The following is a 14,977-nucleotide window of genomic DNA, read 5'->3' as shown; positions in this document are numbered from 1 at the left end:
ACGGGGAGGAGAGGATGAGGAAGGAGAGAGGATGAGGAGGAGGGGGGTGAAGATGGGGGAGGATGAAGATGGTGGAATAGGGGATGAAGATGGAGAAAATGAGGATGAGGAAGGAGCTGGAAAGGCGCTGAGGATGAAGATGAAGATGAGGAAGATGAGGGAGAAAAAGGGGGAGGAAGTAGGAGGATGAGGAGGGAGGAAAATGAGGCATGAATTGAGGATGAGAATGAGGAAGGAGCTGGAAAGGCGCTGAGGATGATGAAGAGGAGGAGGAAGATGAGGGAGGATAAAGGGGGATGAAGGAGAAGGGGAGGAAGATGAGGCAGGAACTGGGATGAAGATGAGAAGGGAAAAAGAACCATAAAAGGGGGGGTGAGGAAGGAGGAGGGGGAGGAAGATGAAGAGGAAGATGAAGATGAGGATGAAGGCCCAAGGAACTCCCACTCGCCCCCTCCCCAAAAGCGAGGGAACCCCCCCAAAAAGAGACCCCAAATCCCCCAAAAAGAGACCCCAAATCCCCCAAAAGGGACCCCAAATCCCCTCCCAAATTCCCCAAAAAAGACCCCAAATCCCCCCCTCAAATCTCCCAAATCCCCCCCTCAAATCCCCCCCGAAGCCCCAGACATTCCAGGACCCCTCCCCAGTTACAAGCCCCACGCGGGTCTGTGGCAGGAGCTCTTTATTTGGGGGGGGGGTCCCCGAGTTTTGGGGTCCCCCCGAGGATCTGGGTGGATTTGGGGAGGGGTCACTTCCCGCGGGCCCCCCCCTCGTCCTCCTCCTGCCCGCCCGGGGGGGCTGCGGCCGCCTGGAGCTCCCGGTGGCGCCGCTGGACATCGGCCACGGCCTGGGGGGTCAACCTGGGGGCGGGGGGCAGCCTGGGGTCATTTGGGGGGTCTGGGGTCAGCCTGGGGGGTTTGGGGTCAGTTTGGGGGTTTGAGGTCATTCTGGGGGTCTGGGGTCAGTTCGGGGGGGTGAGGTAATTTGGAGGGGCATTTGGGGTCATTTGGGGGGGGTTGGAGCTGTTTCTGGGGGTTTGGGGCAGAGTTTAGGGGCTCAGGAGCTGCTTTTTGGGGCTGTTTGGGGCTGCTTGGGGAGTGGGTTTGGGGCAGTTTTTGGGGTTGGTTTTGGGAGACAAGGGCTGGGTTTGGGAGCGTTTTTGGGGCTGTTCTGGGGAGCGGTTTTGGGGCAGTTTTGGGGCTGGTTTTGGGGGGGATCAAAGGCTGGTTTTGGGGCTGTTTCAGGGGTCTCGGGGTCAGTCTCTGGGTAGGTTTTGGGGTCAATTTTTGGGTCGGTTTTCAGGTGGGTTTGGGGCTCTCAGGCTCAGTTTCCAGGGCTCTGTCCCACCTGGGCACCACGAGCAGGCCGAGGCTGCGGGCAGAGCCCACCAGGGATCCCACCAGGGCGGGCAGGGGCGTCCCCCGTGTGGCCACCGCGGGGTCCCTCTGCTTGGCCACGGCCACCTCGAACAGCTGCGCCAGGGACACCACCCCGGCCGGCTCATGGCCTGGGGGCCGCCGTCAGAAACCCCCCAAAATCACCCCCGGGACCCCCAAAATCACCCCTGGGACCCCCAAAATCACCCCCAGAGCCCCCAGATCCTGCAGGGACCCCACAATCCCACCCAGGAACCCCAAAATTCCCTCAGGGACCTCAAATCCCTATCAGAATCCCCCCAGGACCCTTCGAGCAGCCCCCGGCAACTCAGAGCTCCCTGAGAACTCCAAGATCCCTCCCCACGATCCCAAATTCCCCCTCAGGACCCCCAAATTCCCCCTCAGGACCCCTCCAGCCTCCCCAGATTCCCCCCAGGACCCCCAAACCCCTCCCTGACCAGGTCTGGATGAGCCTTTCTCCACTCCGGCCACGGCCTTGAGGAAGTAGGAGGTGGGGGGGGTCCCGATGGTCAGCGAGTAGGTCCGGTCAGGCTGGGGGGGCACCGGGGGGTCACTGGGGGGGTCAGGGAGGGTCCCGGTGCCCCGCGGGGATCCCGGTGCTTCCCCCCTCCCCCACTCACATGCACGAGCAGCCGGACCCTCAGAGGGACCCCGGGTTTGATGTCCCGGGTGCGCTCGTTGAAGTCTTTGCAGAAGGCGGCGATGGGGACCCCGCGCTGAGGAAGCACCGGGGAGGGTCGGGGTCGGGCCGGGTCCGGGGGAGGCACCGGGACACCCCTAAACCCCCCCGGTTCCCGCCAAACCGCCCCGCACCTGCCCCAGCACCGGCCCCAGGGGCGGCCCCGGCGCGGCCCCGCCGGCCGGGATGAGGATCCGGACGGGCCTCGGGGCCGCCCCCGGGGCCGACCTGGCCCCGGCCGCGGCCCGGACCGAGCGCGCCGCCCGCGACATGGCGGCGGCTCCGTGAGGGACCGGCGGTCACGTGGCACGGGGCGCCGCGGAGCCAATCAGAGGCGCGGGGAGGAGGGGCGGGGCCGACGCGAGCCAATAGGAGCGCAGAAGGTGTGTGGCCGAGGAGGGGGCGGGGAATATAATGGGGAAAGGGGCGTGGCCAACAAATGGGCGCGAAAACTACGGAAGGGAGAGGAGGCGTGGCCTGAGGGCGGGGTGGGCGTGGCTTGGGAAGAACGTGGGAATCCCCGCCCCCCCCCCACCCAGGGGATTCCCCGCCCCTCCCCCACCCCGGGCTTACCTGGGGGCTCCCGGCGGAGCGCGGAGGGGGAGGGGCAGCGGGGGGAGGGGCCGGAGGTTGGGGGGGTTGGGGAGGGGTCCGAGGGCAGGAGGGGGGGGGGGCGGGTCAGGACCCCTCCCCCCCCCCCTCGCTGCCGCCCCCTCCCCCTTCCCCCGCCCGGCCCCTCCCCCGCTCCCGCAGCCGCTTCAGGACCTCCTCGCGCGACCCCGCCCTGCGGGACAGGGGTCAAAGGTCACGAGGGGCAGGGGACAGACCCCCCCCTCCCTAGGGACCCCCAAAATGTTCCCCAAAACCGCCCAAAATCCCCTAAAGTCCCCCCCCAAAATCCCCTTAAATCCTCCCCGGGACCCCTCCCAGCCCCCCGGTGCCCCCCGGTGCCCCCCCCGGTGCCCCCCGGTGCCCACCGGCTCCGCGCTCTCTCGTAGGCCGCGCGCAGCTCCCGGTCCTGCTCGTCCAGGAAGGCGGCGTGAGCCCCGGCCACGTACCTGGGGGGGCAAAATGTGCCCTGAAATACGGGGGAGTCACCCCAAAATGCAGCCCCAAATCCAGGGAAATCTCCTCCTAAAATCTACCCCAAAATCTGGGGAAATACCCCAAATCCCAATCGATTTTTGAAGCCCCCAGCCCCATATTTGAAGCCCCCAGCCCCATGTTTGGAGCCCCCAGCCCCATTTTGGAGCCCCCAGCCCCATTTTGGAGCCCCCAGCCCCATTTGAAGCCCCCAACCCCATTTTTGAAGCCCCCAGCCCCATTTTTGGAGCCCCCAGCCCCATTTGGAGCCCCCAACCCCATTTTTGAAGCCCCCAACCCCATTTTTGAAGCCCCCAGCCCCATTTTTGGAGCCCCCAACCCCATTTTTGAAGCCCCCAATCCCATTTTTGGAGCCCCCAGCCCCATTTTTGGAGCCCCCAGCCCCATTTTTGGAGCCCCCAGCCCCTGTTGGCAGCCCCCCAGCCCATCGCAGCGCCCCAACCCAGAAGCCCCCGGGCCCCTTTTTGGAGCCCCCAGCCCCATTTGGAGCCCCCCGGCCGCGGAACTGCCCCCAATACCCATTTTGCGCCCCCAGTGCCGCTGGTTCTGCTCCCAGCTGGGAATGGGGCACCCGTGGGACCCCCGCGGGACCCCCGGGGACCCCACAACCCTCAGGACCTTGGAGCCCCCTCCCAAAACCCCCAAACCCTACGGGACCCCTCAGGAACCTCTCAAAAACCCTCCAAGACCCCCGCCCCCACACCCATGGGATCCCCTCGGGAGCCCCCAAAACCCTCAGAGACCCCCGAGACCCCCCCAAAACCACCCCAGGACCCCCCAAACCCTATGGGCCCACCCCCAAAACCTCCCAGGACCCCTCCCACACCCCCCCAGGAGCCCTCACGGTCCTCAGGGACCCCTCCCCAATTCCCCTCACGAGCCTCAGGGACCCCCCAAACGCCCCCAGGACCCCCCAAACCCCCTCCAAACCCCGTTTCCCCCGGGGGTCCCGGCCGCGGGGGTCCCGGTCGGGGCGGTCCCAAACCGGGCGGGGAGACCCCGAGACCCCCAAACCAGCCCGAGGGCCCCCAAACCCTAGGGCCTCGGCCAAAGCCCAGGACCCCTCCCACACCCCGCAGGAGCCCGGTCCGAGGGGTCCCCGTCGGGGTGAACCTGGACACGGGCAGGGGCCCCAAACGCCCGGGACACCCCCCGAACCCTCCCCACACCCCCGAAAATTCGGGGGTCCTTGGGCGGGGGGGTCCCGCCGGGGGGGGGGTCGCTGCCCGGCCGGGGCGACCCCTCAGGGTCACTTGGTAGGGTCGCGAGGAAGCGACCATGGCGGGAGGGGTGATGGTGTCCCCTGTGGGGGTGAACCGGAGTGACCAGGGGGGGGCCCCAAAACCGGGACACCCCCCCGGACAGCTGGGGACACCCCCCGGAAAATTTGGGGTCCTTGGGAGGGGGAAAAGGGTGGGGAGGGGTCCCCAAAATACGGGACACCCCCCCCGAGTCACTTGGTAGGGTCCGAGAGGGTCCCGTGAGGGGACGGGGGGTGATAGTGACCATGGGGGGGTGACAGTGACCACGGGAGGGGTCCCCAAAACACGGGACCCCCTCTGGGACACCTGGGGACACCCCCGGACACCTGGGGACAGCCCCCGGAAAGTTTGGGGTGCGAGGGGGGGAAAAATGGATGGGGAGGGGTCCCCAAAATACGGGACACCCCCCCCACCCCGAGTCACTTGGTAGGGTCTGAGAGGGTCCCCAGAGCTCCCAGTCTCTCCCAGTTTATCCCAGTTTGTCCCAGTTTGCCCAGTTTATCCCAGTTTTTCCCAGTCTCTCCCAGTCCGTCCCAGCCCCATTTTTAACCTCCCGTTTCTGTCCCTCCCGGTGCCGGAATCGCCGTTTTTCGCCCCAAACTCGCCGGTTTCCCCCCGGTTCCCCCCCCCGGTTTCCCGGTACCTCCTTGCAGCGGGCCAGGAAGGCGGCGCGGATCTCGCGGGGGGAGGCGCCGGGACGGACCCCGAGCACCGAGTGCGGGTCGGGGGGGCCCGGCCTGCGGGGGGGGAGCTGCGGCATTTGGGGCAATTGGGGCATTGGGGCAATTGGGGGTTAATTGGGGCATTGGGGCAATTGGGGCATTGGGGCAATTGGGGCATTGGGGCAATTGGGGCAATTGGGGGTTAATTGGGGCAATTTGGGGCAATTGGGGGCAATTGGGGCAATTGGGGCAATTGGGGCAATTAACAGTGGGGCAATTGGGGCATTGGGGGCAATTGGGGCATTGGGGGCAATTGGGGCATTGGGGCAATTGGGGGCAATTGGGGGTTAATTGGGGCATTTGGGGCAATTGGGGCATTGGGGGCATGTGGGGCATTGGGGCAATTGGGGGGGCATTGGGGGCAATTGGGGCATGTGGGGCAATTGGGGCATTGGGGGCAATTGGGGCAGTGGGGGCAATTGGGGGGGCATGTGGGGCAATTGGGGGGGCAATTGGGGGGGCAATTGGGGGGCAATTGGGGGCAATTGGGGCATTGGGGTGGGGGTTAATGGGGGTGGGGCAATTGGGGCAATTGGGGCAATTGGGGCGGGGGCATTGGGGCATTGGGGGTAATTGGGGCAATTGGGGCAATTGGGGCAATTGGGGGTTAATTGGGGCATTTGGGGCAATTGGGGCATGTGGGGCAATTGGGGCAATTGGGGCAATTGGGGCAATTGGGGCAATTGGGGCATTGTGGGGCATTGGGGCATTGGGGCAATTGGGGCAATTTGGGGAATTGGGGCATTTGGGGGCAATTGGGGCAATTTGGGGGCATTGGGGGAATGGGGGCATTTGGGGCATGTGGGGCAATTGGGGCATTGGGGCAGTTTGGGGCAGTTTGGGGTAGTCCGGGGCAGTTTGGGGCACATTTGGGGGCAGTTTGGGGCAGTCTGGGGCAGTTTGGGGCAGTTTGGGGATATTCCGGGGGATTTTTGGGGCAGTTTGGGGCACATTTGGGGCACATTTGGGGGCAGTTTGGGGCAGTCTGGGGCAGTTTGGGGATATTCCGGGGGATTTTTGGGGCAGTTTGGGGGCAGCTTTTGGAGTTCCCAGGGAAATTTTGGGGCATTTTTGGGCCATTTCGGGGCACTTCGGGGGCAGACTTTGGAGCTCTCCTGTGAATTTTGAGGAATTTCAGGGCATTTTGGGGAATTTGGGGGCAGTTTTTGGATATTTTGGGGTGGTTTGTGGAGTTCCCGGGTGGATTTTGGGGGTTTGGGGGCAGCTTTTGGATATTTTGGGGGATCTGGGGCAGTTTCACAGTTCCCAGGTGAATTTTGGGGAATTTCCGAGCTGGTTTTGGACATTTCGGGGCAGTTTTTGGATATTTCGGGGCAGTTTTTGGACATTTTGGGGCAGGTTTGGATATTTTGGGGCAGGTTTTGGATATTTCGGGGCAGGTTTTGGATATTTCGGGGCAGTTTTTGGACATTTTGGGGCAGGTTTTGGATATTTTGGGGCAGTTTTTGGACATTTAGGGGCAGTTTTTGGATATTTCGGGGCAGTTTTTGGACATTTTGGGGCAGTTTTTGGACATTTTGGGGCAGGTTTTGGACATTTCAGGGCAGTTTTTGGACATTTCGGGGCAGTTTATGGACATTTTGGGGCATTTTTGGACATTTTGGGTCTCACCTGGTGCTGAGGCCCCTCCAGGGCCGGGCCCGGCGTGGGGGGAGGGGCGCGGCCCAGGGCCCCTGCAATTAACGCCTTTAATTAGCGACCAATTGACCCTTAATGAACCGCTAATTAACCACGAATTAATTATCAGACCCGACAATTCGTGACTGTGTGAGTGACCAGCGTTAATTACCGTTAATCAGAACGTTAATTACCATTAAATCAGCAATTCCCCTGCATTTGTTTCTTAATTATCGCTAATTAGAGCGTTAATTGAGTTACTTAGGCTATTAATTACTTCTGAGTTCCTAATATTTATTACCAAAGTCATTAATTTCTATTAATTAAACAGCGAATTACCGGAGATGAAATAACAACAAACCACCGGTTAATTAATGCTAATTAGCTCGTAATTATTGTTAACAAGGCCCTTGATTAGTTCTGCTTCTGAATTAGCAAAATATTGACAACTTATTTAGTGCCGATTGATGTCCAGCAGCCGCGGCCCCATTGTGCCCCGCTAATTAACACTAATTACCCCCTAACACCGCTAATTGCCCCCCCAACACTAATTAACGCCCAATTAACGCCAATTAACGCCGTCCCGAGCTCCGCAGCAGAGCAGCGGCCGCGCCGGAGGCTCCCCATGCCAATGAGGCGCTGCTGAGGGGGAGGGGAGCGCTAATTAGCGGTGATTGGGGGGTTAATTAACCCCACCGGGGCCCGGCCGTTACCATGGCAACCGCCCGCCGCGCCGCCATCGCCGCCGCTTCCGCTTCCGGCGGCGGCACCACGTGACCGCCGACAGCCAATCGTGACGCAGGAAATTTCGCGTCACGTGACCGGAAACGGAGGCGCGGCGGTGGTCACGTGATCCGGACGCGACCCGCGATGGCGGCGGAGGTGAGGGGGGGGAGGGGCGGATTTGGGGGTCCCGGGACCGGATTTGGGGGCGGGGGGGGGCCCGGGAGGGCGGGGGGGGCGCGGGGGGGTCCCGGGGCCGTTCGGGGGGCGCTGAGGCCGCGGGGGGGGTGGGGGATGGGCGGGGCCCCGGTTTGCGGCGGGTCCCGGGGGCGGGGGATGGGCGGGGCCGCGGGTTTGGGGCTCAGTGATGTCATCGCCGCTGCGCCGGTGACGTCACGGGCGCGCCCGCGCACAGCGCCGCCCAGCGGCCGCAGCTGGGGGGAACAATGGGGGACAATAAACGGGAACAAACGAAAATAAATGAGAATAGGTGACAATAAACGACATGAAAGCGACAATGGGCGACAATAAGTGGCAGTAAGTTACAACAAATGGCAATGAATGCCAATAAATGGCGATAGATGGCGATAAATGGCGATAAATGGCGCTTTCAGGGGCTGCTGCTGGCGCTGGCGCTCTCAGCGACACGCAGGGTGACATGAATGACATTAAGTGCCAATAAATGACATTTTGGTGACATTTCTGACAGCGGCTGCTGCTGGCGCTGTCACTGACACTCCGTGACTCTCAGGGCGATGTTAAGGTGTCATTGATGACATTTAGGTGACAATAATGCCAATTAACGCCAATTAACGCCAATGAACGCCGCTGATCGCAGTGGCTGCTGCTGGCGCTGGCGCTGTCAGTGACTCTCAGGGACACTCAGGGCGATGTTAAGGTGACAATAATGATAATTAACGCCAATTAACGCCAATTAACGCCAATTAACGCCGATTAACGCCGCTGATCGCAGTGGCTGCTGCTGGCGCTGGCGCTGGCGCTGCCCCCCGAGCGCCCCCTGGCGGCCGAGCCCCGCAAGGTGCAGATCGGCGTGCGGCGGCGGCCGGAGCGCTGCGGGGAGAGATCGCGGCGGGGCGACGTGCTGACCCTGCACTACACGGTACGGACTGGGGAAACTGGGATAAACTGGGATAAACTGGGAGCGCTGCGGGGAGAGATCGCGGCGGGGCGACGTGCTGACCCTGCACTACACGGTACGGACTGGGATAAACTGGGATAAACTGGGATAAACTGGGAGCGCGGGAGAGTTACGCGGCCGGGCGGGCGATGGCTGACCCTGGGCTACACGGGAAACTGGGATAAACTGGGATAAACTGGGATAAACTGGGGGAACTGGGACACCCTGGGACACACTGGGAGGGACTGGGATGGACTGGGAGGAACTGGGGCACACACTGCTTCATACCAGTTTATACTGGTCTGGTCCATACCAGTCCATACTGGTATATTCTGGTCCATACCGGTCCATATTTTTTTCTGGTTACCGGGTCCGTACTGGTCTATACCGGTCCATATCGGTCCATACCAGTCCATACTGGTATATTCTGGTCCATACCGGTCCATACCGGTCCGTACTGGTATATTCTGGTCCATACCGGTCCATACCGGTCCATACCAGTCCATACTGGTATATTCTGGTCCATACCGGTCCATACCGGTCCATACCAGTCCATACTGGTATATTCTGGTCCATACCGGTCCATACCGGTCCGTACTGGTATATTCTGGTCCATACCGGTCCATACCGGTCCATACCAGTCCATACTGGTATATTCTGGTCCATACCGGTCCATACCGGTCCATACTGGTATATTCTGGTCCATACCGGTCCATACCAGTCCATACCAGTCCATACCGGTCCATACCGGTCCATACTGGTCCATACCAGTCCATACGGTCATACCGGTCCATACCGGTCCGGTCCATACTGGTATATTCTGGTCCATACCGGTCCGTGCTGGCGCAGGGCACGCTGGAGGACGGGACGCCCTTTGACAGCAGCCTGAGCCGGGAGCAGCCGTTCGTGTTCTCACTGGGAACCGGGCAGGTCATCAAGGGCTGGGACCAGGGCCTGCTGGGGTGAGTGACCAACTGACCATCCCTGAGTGACCAACTGACCACTGAGTGACCCTGAGTGACCCTGAGTGACCACTGACCATCACTGACCAACCCTGACCATCCCTGACCAGCCCTGAGTGACCAACTGACCACTGAGTGACCAACCCTGACCAACCCCAACCCTGACCATCACTGACCATCACTGACCATCACTGACCATCACTGACCAGCACTGACCAACCCTGACCAACCCTGAGTGACCCTGAGTGACCACTGACCATCCTTCAGTGACCACTGAGTGACCAACTGACCCCTGAGTGACCACTGACCCCTGGGTGACCACTGACCAACCCTGACCATCCCTGACCATCCTTCAGTGACCACTGAGTGACCACTGACCACCGACTCCAGAATTTTGGGGGGAACTCTCAGGATTTGGGGACTCTGGGATTTTGGGGGGAATTCTGGGGGATCTGGGGACTCTGGGATTTTGGGGGGGAATTTCCCAGTTTTTTTGGGGGGAATTTCCCAATTTTTGGGGGGAATTCCGGGGATTCTGGGGGGAAATCCTGGATTTGGGGACTTCGGGGATTTTGGGGTGAATTCCGGGGATTTTGGCGCCCCTGACCCCCCCCCCCCCCCCAGGATGTGCGAGGGGGAGAAGAGGAAACTGGTGATCCCCCCGGAGCTGGGTGAGGCCCCAAAACCGACCCGAAAATGGGGGAAAAACCCAAAATTTGGGTGGGAATAAAAAAAACTGGGAGGGAAAAATGAAATTTGGGGTGGGGGAATCCCAAAAATGGAGGGGAAAACCCAAAATTTGGGGGTAAATAAAAAAAAATGGGGGAAACCCCCAAAATTTGTGGGGGAAATCTTAAAAATCGGGGGAAAACACCAAAAATCGGGGAGGAATCACAAATCTTGGGGGAAAACCTCAAAATTTGGGTGGGAATCCCAAAAATGGGGGGAACCCTCGGGAAAAAATCCCAAAAATGGGGAAACCCCAAAAAAGTGACCCAAAAATTGGGAAACCCCAAAAAATGACCCAAAAATGGGGAAAACCCCAAAAATGGGGAAAACCCCAAAAATGGGGGGAAATCCCCAAAACGCCCCCGCTGACCCCTCCCCATCCCCCCCAGGTTACGGGGACCGAGGGGCCCCCCCAAAAATCCCAGGTGAGCCCTGACCCCCCCCCATCCCAGGGGGATTTTGGGGTAAAAATTGGGGATTTGAGGTTTGGAGATTTTGGGGATTTTTGGGTAATTTTGGGATAATTTTCTGTTAATTTTGAGGTTCTGGGGAGCGAATTTTGGGGTGAATTTGGGGGGAATTTTGGGTAATTTTGGTTTTTTTGGGGGGGATTTTTGGGGCAATTGCAGGGTGATTTTTGGGGTGATTTCGGGGGGATTTTTGGGGTGATTTCGGGGGGATTTTTGGGGTAATTTTGGGGGGATTTTTGGGGTGATTTCAGGGTTATTTGGGGGTGAATTTCGGGGGGATTTGTGGGAGATTTTTGGGGTAATTTTTGGGGGGATTTTGGGGTGAATTTCAGGGTAATTTCGGGGGGATTTTTGGGGTGCTTTTGGGGTGAATTTGAGGACACTTTTTGGGATAATTTTGGGGGGATTTTGGGGGCGATTCCAGGGCCATTTTGGGGTGATTTGGGAGGGATTTGGGGCTGCTGACCCCCCCGGTTTTAGGGGGGGCCGTGCTGATTTTCGAGGTGGAGCTGCTGAAGATCGAGCGGCGCCCGGAGCTTTAGGGGGACCCCAAAACCCCCGGAATTCACCCCAAATTTCCCCCAAACCCTCCCCCCTTCCAGGCCCCCCCCCCAAACCCGGGATTTTGGGGTCCCCCCCCTCGTTTTTTTTTTTTTTGTGGGGGACTTTTTGTGGGGAAAGCCCCGAATTTTGGGGCCAATAAAGGGTTAAACCCAAAGGTTTCGGTGCCGTTTGGTTTTTCGGGGCGGGAAAGGACGAAACAGGGAAATGTCAAAGCTGCTTTTATTAAACCCATATAAAAACAACCCCAACCCCCCACGCCCGGAATTTAAAAAAAAAACCTAAAATAAAAAACCCCAAAAAACCCCAAATTCCCCCCAAAAATCCCTCCCAGGACCCCCCAAAACCAGTGGGGGAGGGGGGGGAGGGTGATTATCGCTGCAGAGGGGGGGGGACCCCAAAAGTGGAGGAGCCCCCCCCAGAATTGGGGTGGGGGTGGGGGCTCCCCCGGGATTTTGGGGCGATTTCCCCCAATTTTGGGGTCATTTCTTCTGGGGGGTGTTGAGTTTCTGCATCCCCCGAATCTTCTCCAGGAGATCCCCCACAAATGCCTGGGGGGGGGGAAAGGGGGGGTCAGGGGGACCCCAAAATCCTCCGGGGGGGTCCCCAAAATTCCCCAGCCCAAAATCCCTCCCGAAACGGCCCCAAAATGCCCCCCCCCAAAACTGCCCCAAAATTCCCCCCAATTCTCCTGAAAATCCCTTTGCAAAAACCCCCCGAAATCCCTCCCAAAAATTCGTCCCAAAAATTCCCCCCAAAAAATTCCCCCAAAATTCCCTCAAATCCCCCCTCACCCAAAAAAGGAACCCAGGATCCCCAAAATGTCCCAAAAATCCCCCCAAAAGAAATCCCCCCAAAAGAAATCCCCCAAATCTCCCCCCAAAAAAGGAACCCAGAATGCCCAAAAATCTCCCATAATTCTCCCCAAAATGCTCCAAATCCCCTCAAAATTGCCCCCAAAATCCCTGGAAATGCCCAAATTCCCCAAAAATCCCCCCAAAATCCCCTCAAATGCATGCCCCAATTCTCTCCCAAAATTGCCCCCAAAATCCCCCAATTTGCCCCAGAATTGCCCCAAATTTCCCCCCAAATTTCCCAGAATCCCCCCAAATTGCCCAAATTGCCCCGAATTCGCCCCAAACCCCGCTCACCTCGGTGGGTTTGTAACAGTCAACGAGGATCTCCTGGGGGGGAGGGGAGGGGGGGTCAGGATTTGGGGTCCCCCAAAATTGGGGGGGGTCCTGAGCCCCCCTCCCCCCACAGCCACACCCGGGTTTGGGGGATTTGGGGAAATTTTGGGGAATTTTGGGGAATTTGGGGAATTTGGGGCATTTTTGGGGGGGATTTTTGGGGCATTTCAGGGGGATTTTGGGGAGGATTTTGGGGTTTGTTCCTGGGAGGGACCCCAAAGGATTTTGGGGTTCATTTTGGGGAGAGTTTTGGGTGATTTTTGGGGTGATTTTTGAGACTGACTTTGGGCTGATTTTGGGGTAATTTTGATGTGGTTTTTGGGCTGATTTTGGGGTGGTTTTAGGATTATTTTGGGACGATATTTAGGGTGATTTTGGGGTGGTTTCAGGGTGGTTTTGGGATTATTTTGGGACGATATTTAGGGTGGTTTTGGGATTATTTTGGGACGATATTTAGGGTGGTTTTGGGGTGGTTTTAGGGTGGTTTTGGTGGGGATTTTGGGGCGATACCTGAGATGGTTCTGGGGATGATTTTGGGCGGTTTTGAGGAGGATTTTGGGCGGTTTCAGTGGCTTTCGGGTGGTTTCCGGTTGTGTTGAGGTTTTCTCAGGTGATTTCGGGTGGTTTGGGGTTTTTTCGGGTGGTTTCCGACGGTTTCCGGTGGTTTTGGGTGAGTTTAGAACGATTTTGGGGTTATTTGCTGATTGTGGAACGATTTTGGGGCGGCTTTGGCCGCGTTTGCTGCTCTAGGGGGTGTCAGGGCGGATTTGGGGTTATTTAGAATAATTTAGGGATGATTTGGGGTGATTTGGGATGATTTTAGGTTCTTCTGCTGGTTTTGGGGGTGATTTTGGGTTCTTTTGGCTGGTTTTGGTGGTTTCGGGGCAGTTTTTGGCCATTTTTGGCCATTTTTGGCCATTTCAGGGTGGTTTTGGGCTGGTTTTGGCCGTTTCAGGGTGTTTTTTTGGCCGTTTCTCTCTGGTTTTGCCCGTTTTTGCCCGTTTTTGCCCGTTTTTGCCCATTTTTGCCCGTTTTTGCCCGTTTCCGCCCGCTCTCACCTGCACGCGGGCGCTGCGGGCGCCGTCGCTCTCCATGTCCAGCAGCTCGTCCACGTCGATCTCCAGCTCCGGGATCTCCTCCTCCTGGGGACCCCAAAAACCCCCCAAAAAAACCCCAAAATCGGGGAGGGGACCCCAAAAAACCCAAATCGGGGGAGAGACCCCACGAGGAGGTTTTGGGATTGATTTCGGGTGAATTTGGGTGAATTTGGGGCTGATTTCTGAGATGGCTTCGAGGCGATTTGGGGGCAATTTTGGGGATGGTTTTGAGATAATTTGGGGCTGATTTTTGAGGTGATTTGGGGTGATTTAGGGACAGTTTTGAGGTGATTTTTGGGGTGATTTTTGAGGTGATTTGGGGTGATTTAGGGACAGTTTTGAGGTGATTTTTGGGGTGATTTTTGAGGTGATTTGGGGTGATTTAGGGACAGTTTTGAGGTGATTTTGGGGCTGATTTTTGAGGTGATTTGGGGTGATTTAGGGACAGTTTTGAGGTGATTTTTGGGGTGAGTTTTGAGGTGATTTGGGGTGATTTAGGGACAGTTTTGAGGTGATTTTTGGGGTGAGTTTTGAGGTGATTTGGGACAATTCTTGGCCTTGCTTCGGGACAGTTTCAGGGTCCTGGTTCCGGTGCCACCCCCGCCGTGTCCCGGCTGTTCCCGGAGCCGGTTCCGGGCCCGGTACCGATCGCTCCCCTCTCCCCGCACGGCCCCGGTCCTGCTGGCGATCCCGTCCCGTTCCCCATCCCCGTTCCAATTCCCGGTTCCCGGTCGCGGTTCCCGGTTCCCATTCCCCGTTCCCGTTCCCCATCCCCGTTCCCGGTTCCCATTCCCGGTTCCCGGTTCCCTATCTCCTGTTCCCGTTCCCATCCCCGTTCCCGTTCCCGGTTCCCATTCCCGCTTCCCGGTTCCTGTTCCCGGTTCCCGGTTCCCATTCCCCCGTTCCCGTTCCCGTTGCCGTTCCCGGTTCCCATTCCCCGTTCCCCATTCCCGGTTCCCGGTTCCCATTCCCCCGTTCCCGTTCCCGTTGCCGTTCCCGGTACCGGGCAGTCGTAGAGCGCCGTCAGCTGCCCCAGGATCCACTCCTCGAGGTGGAGGCGCTTGCGGAGCTCGCGGCGGTCGTACCGCACCGTGACCTTCCCGCGGCCCCGCCCCGGGCCCTCCTCCGGTGCCGCCGCCGCCGCCGCCGCGGGCGCGAAGCAGACGCGGGGCCCGCCCTGCCGGGGGCGGCTCCGCCCGGCACCGGCACCGGCACCGCCACCGGGGGCCCGGGGCCGCCGCGCGGCTCCCGCCATGCCGGGACCACCGACCGGAAGCGGCCACGCCCCCGCCGGGGCCACGCCCACCC

The 14,977-nt window shown here is 59.3% G+C and overlaps 3 protein-coding genes across 3 annotated transcripts; 1 reads left to right on the top strand and 2 right to left on the bottom strand.

Moving 5' to 3' along the window:
* Positions 1-664: 664 nt before the first annotated feature.
* Positions 665-2,360, bottom strand: MRPL11 (mitochondrial ribosomal protein L11). The gene is made up of 5 exons (XM_030969942.1): positions 2,208-2,360; positions 2,015-2,110; positions 1,832-1,925; positions 1,345-1,504; positions 665-857 (listed from the first exon to the last, which is right to left on the bottom strand). The coding sequence occupies exons 1-5, from the start codon at positions 2,343-2,345 to the stop codon at positions 746-748; spliced, it is 600 nt and encodes a 199-aa protein (XP_030825802.1). The 5' UTR covers positions 2,346-2,360; the 3' UTR covers positions 665-745.
* A 5,274-nt stretch (positions 2,361-7,634) lies between these two features.
* On the top strand, positions 7,635-11,535 carry FKBP2 (FKBP prolyl isomerase 2). Its single transcript, XM_030969943.1, has 6 exons — positions 7,635-7,681; positions 8,496-8,642; positions 9,510-9,622; positions 10,247-10,293; positions 10,741-10,776; positions 11,302-11,535. Exons 1-6 carry the CDS (start codon positions 7,670-7,672, stop codon positions 11,361-11,363), a joined length of 417 nt encoding a protein of 138 aa, XP_030825803.1. The 5' UTR covers positions 7,635-7,669; the 3' UTR covers positions 11,364-11,535.
* Positions 11,536-11,687: 152 nt separating this feature from the next.
* PPP1R14B (protein phosphatase 1 regulatory inhibitor subunit 14B) lies at positions 11,688-14,947 on the bottom strand. The gene is made up of 4 exons (XM_030969933.1): positions 14,673-14,947; positions 13,631-13,714; positions 12,534-12,566; positions 11,688-11,933 (listed from the first exon to the last, which is right to left on the bottom strand). The coding sequence occupies exons 1-4, from the start codon at positions 14,922-14,924 to the stop codon at positions 11,865-11,867; spliced, it is 438 nt and encodes a 145-aa protein (XP_030825793.1). The 5' UTR covers positions 14,925-14,947; the 3' UTR covers positions 11,688-11,864.
* Positions 14,948-14,977: the final 30 nt, after the last annotated feature.

Source organism: Camarhynchus parvulus, unplaced genomic scaffold (assembly GCF_901933205.1).
Source record: "Camarhynchus parvulus unplaced genomic scaffold, STF_HiC, whole genome shotgun sequence".
Taxonomy (NCBI): domain Eukaryota; kingdom Metazoa; phylum Chordata; class Aves; order Passeriformes; family Thraupidae; genus Camarhynchus; species Camarhynchus parvulus.
This window is presented reverse-complemented; position numbering and strand designations above follow the sequence as displayed.

What these genes read in the sequence shown, in the direction of transcription:
- MRPL11 (XM_030969942.1), bottom strand. Translation starts at nt 2,345, where the DNA reads ATGTCGCGGGCGGCGCGCTCGGTCCGGGCCGCGGCCGGGGCCAGGTCG. An exon ending in GAAAGGCTCATCCAGACCTG is followed by an intron (nt 1,505 to 1,831) that starts GTCAGGGAGGGG and finishes GGCGGCCCCCAG; the next exon opens with GCCATGAGCCGGCCGGGGTG. An exon ending in GGCCTGCTCGTGGTGCCCAG is followed by an intron (nt 858 to 1,344) that starts GTGGGACAGAGC and finishes CCCCGCCCCCAG; the next exon opens with GTTGACCCCCCAGGCCGTGG.
- FKBP2 (XM_030969943.1), top strand. An exon ending in TGCTGACCCTGCACTACACG is followed by an intron (nt 8,643 to 9,509) that starts GTACGGACTGGG and finishes GTGCTGGCGCAG; the next exon opens with GGCACGCTGGAGGACGGGAC. An exon ending in TGGGACCAGGGCCTGCTGGG is followed by an intron (nt 9,623 to 10,246) that starts GTGAGTGACCAA and finishes CCCCCCCCCCAG; the next exon opens with GATGTGCGAGGGGGAGAAGA.
- PPP1R14B (XM_030969933.1), bottom strand. Translation starts at nt 14,924, where the DNA reads ATGGCGGGAGCCGCGCGGCGGCCCCGGGCCCCCGGTGGCGGTGCCGGT. An exon ending in CCCGCAGCGCCCGCGTGCAG is followed by an intron (nt 12,567 to 13,630) that starts GTGAGAGCGGGC and finishes CCTCCCCCCCAG; the next exon opens with GAGATCCTCGTTGACTGTTA. An exon ending in ACTGTTACAAACCCACCGAG is followed by an intron (nt 11,934 to 12,533) that starts GTGAGCGGGGTT and finishes CCCCCCCCCCAG; the next exon opens with GCATTTGTGGGGGATCTCCT.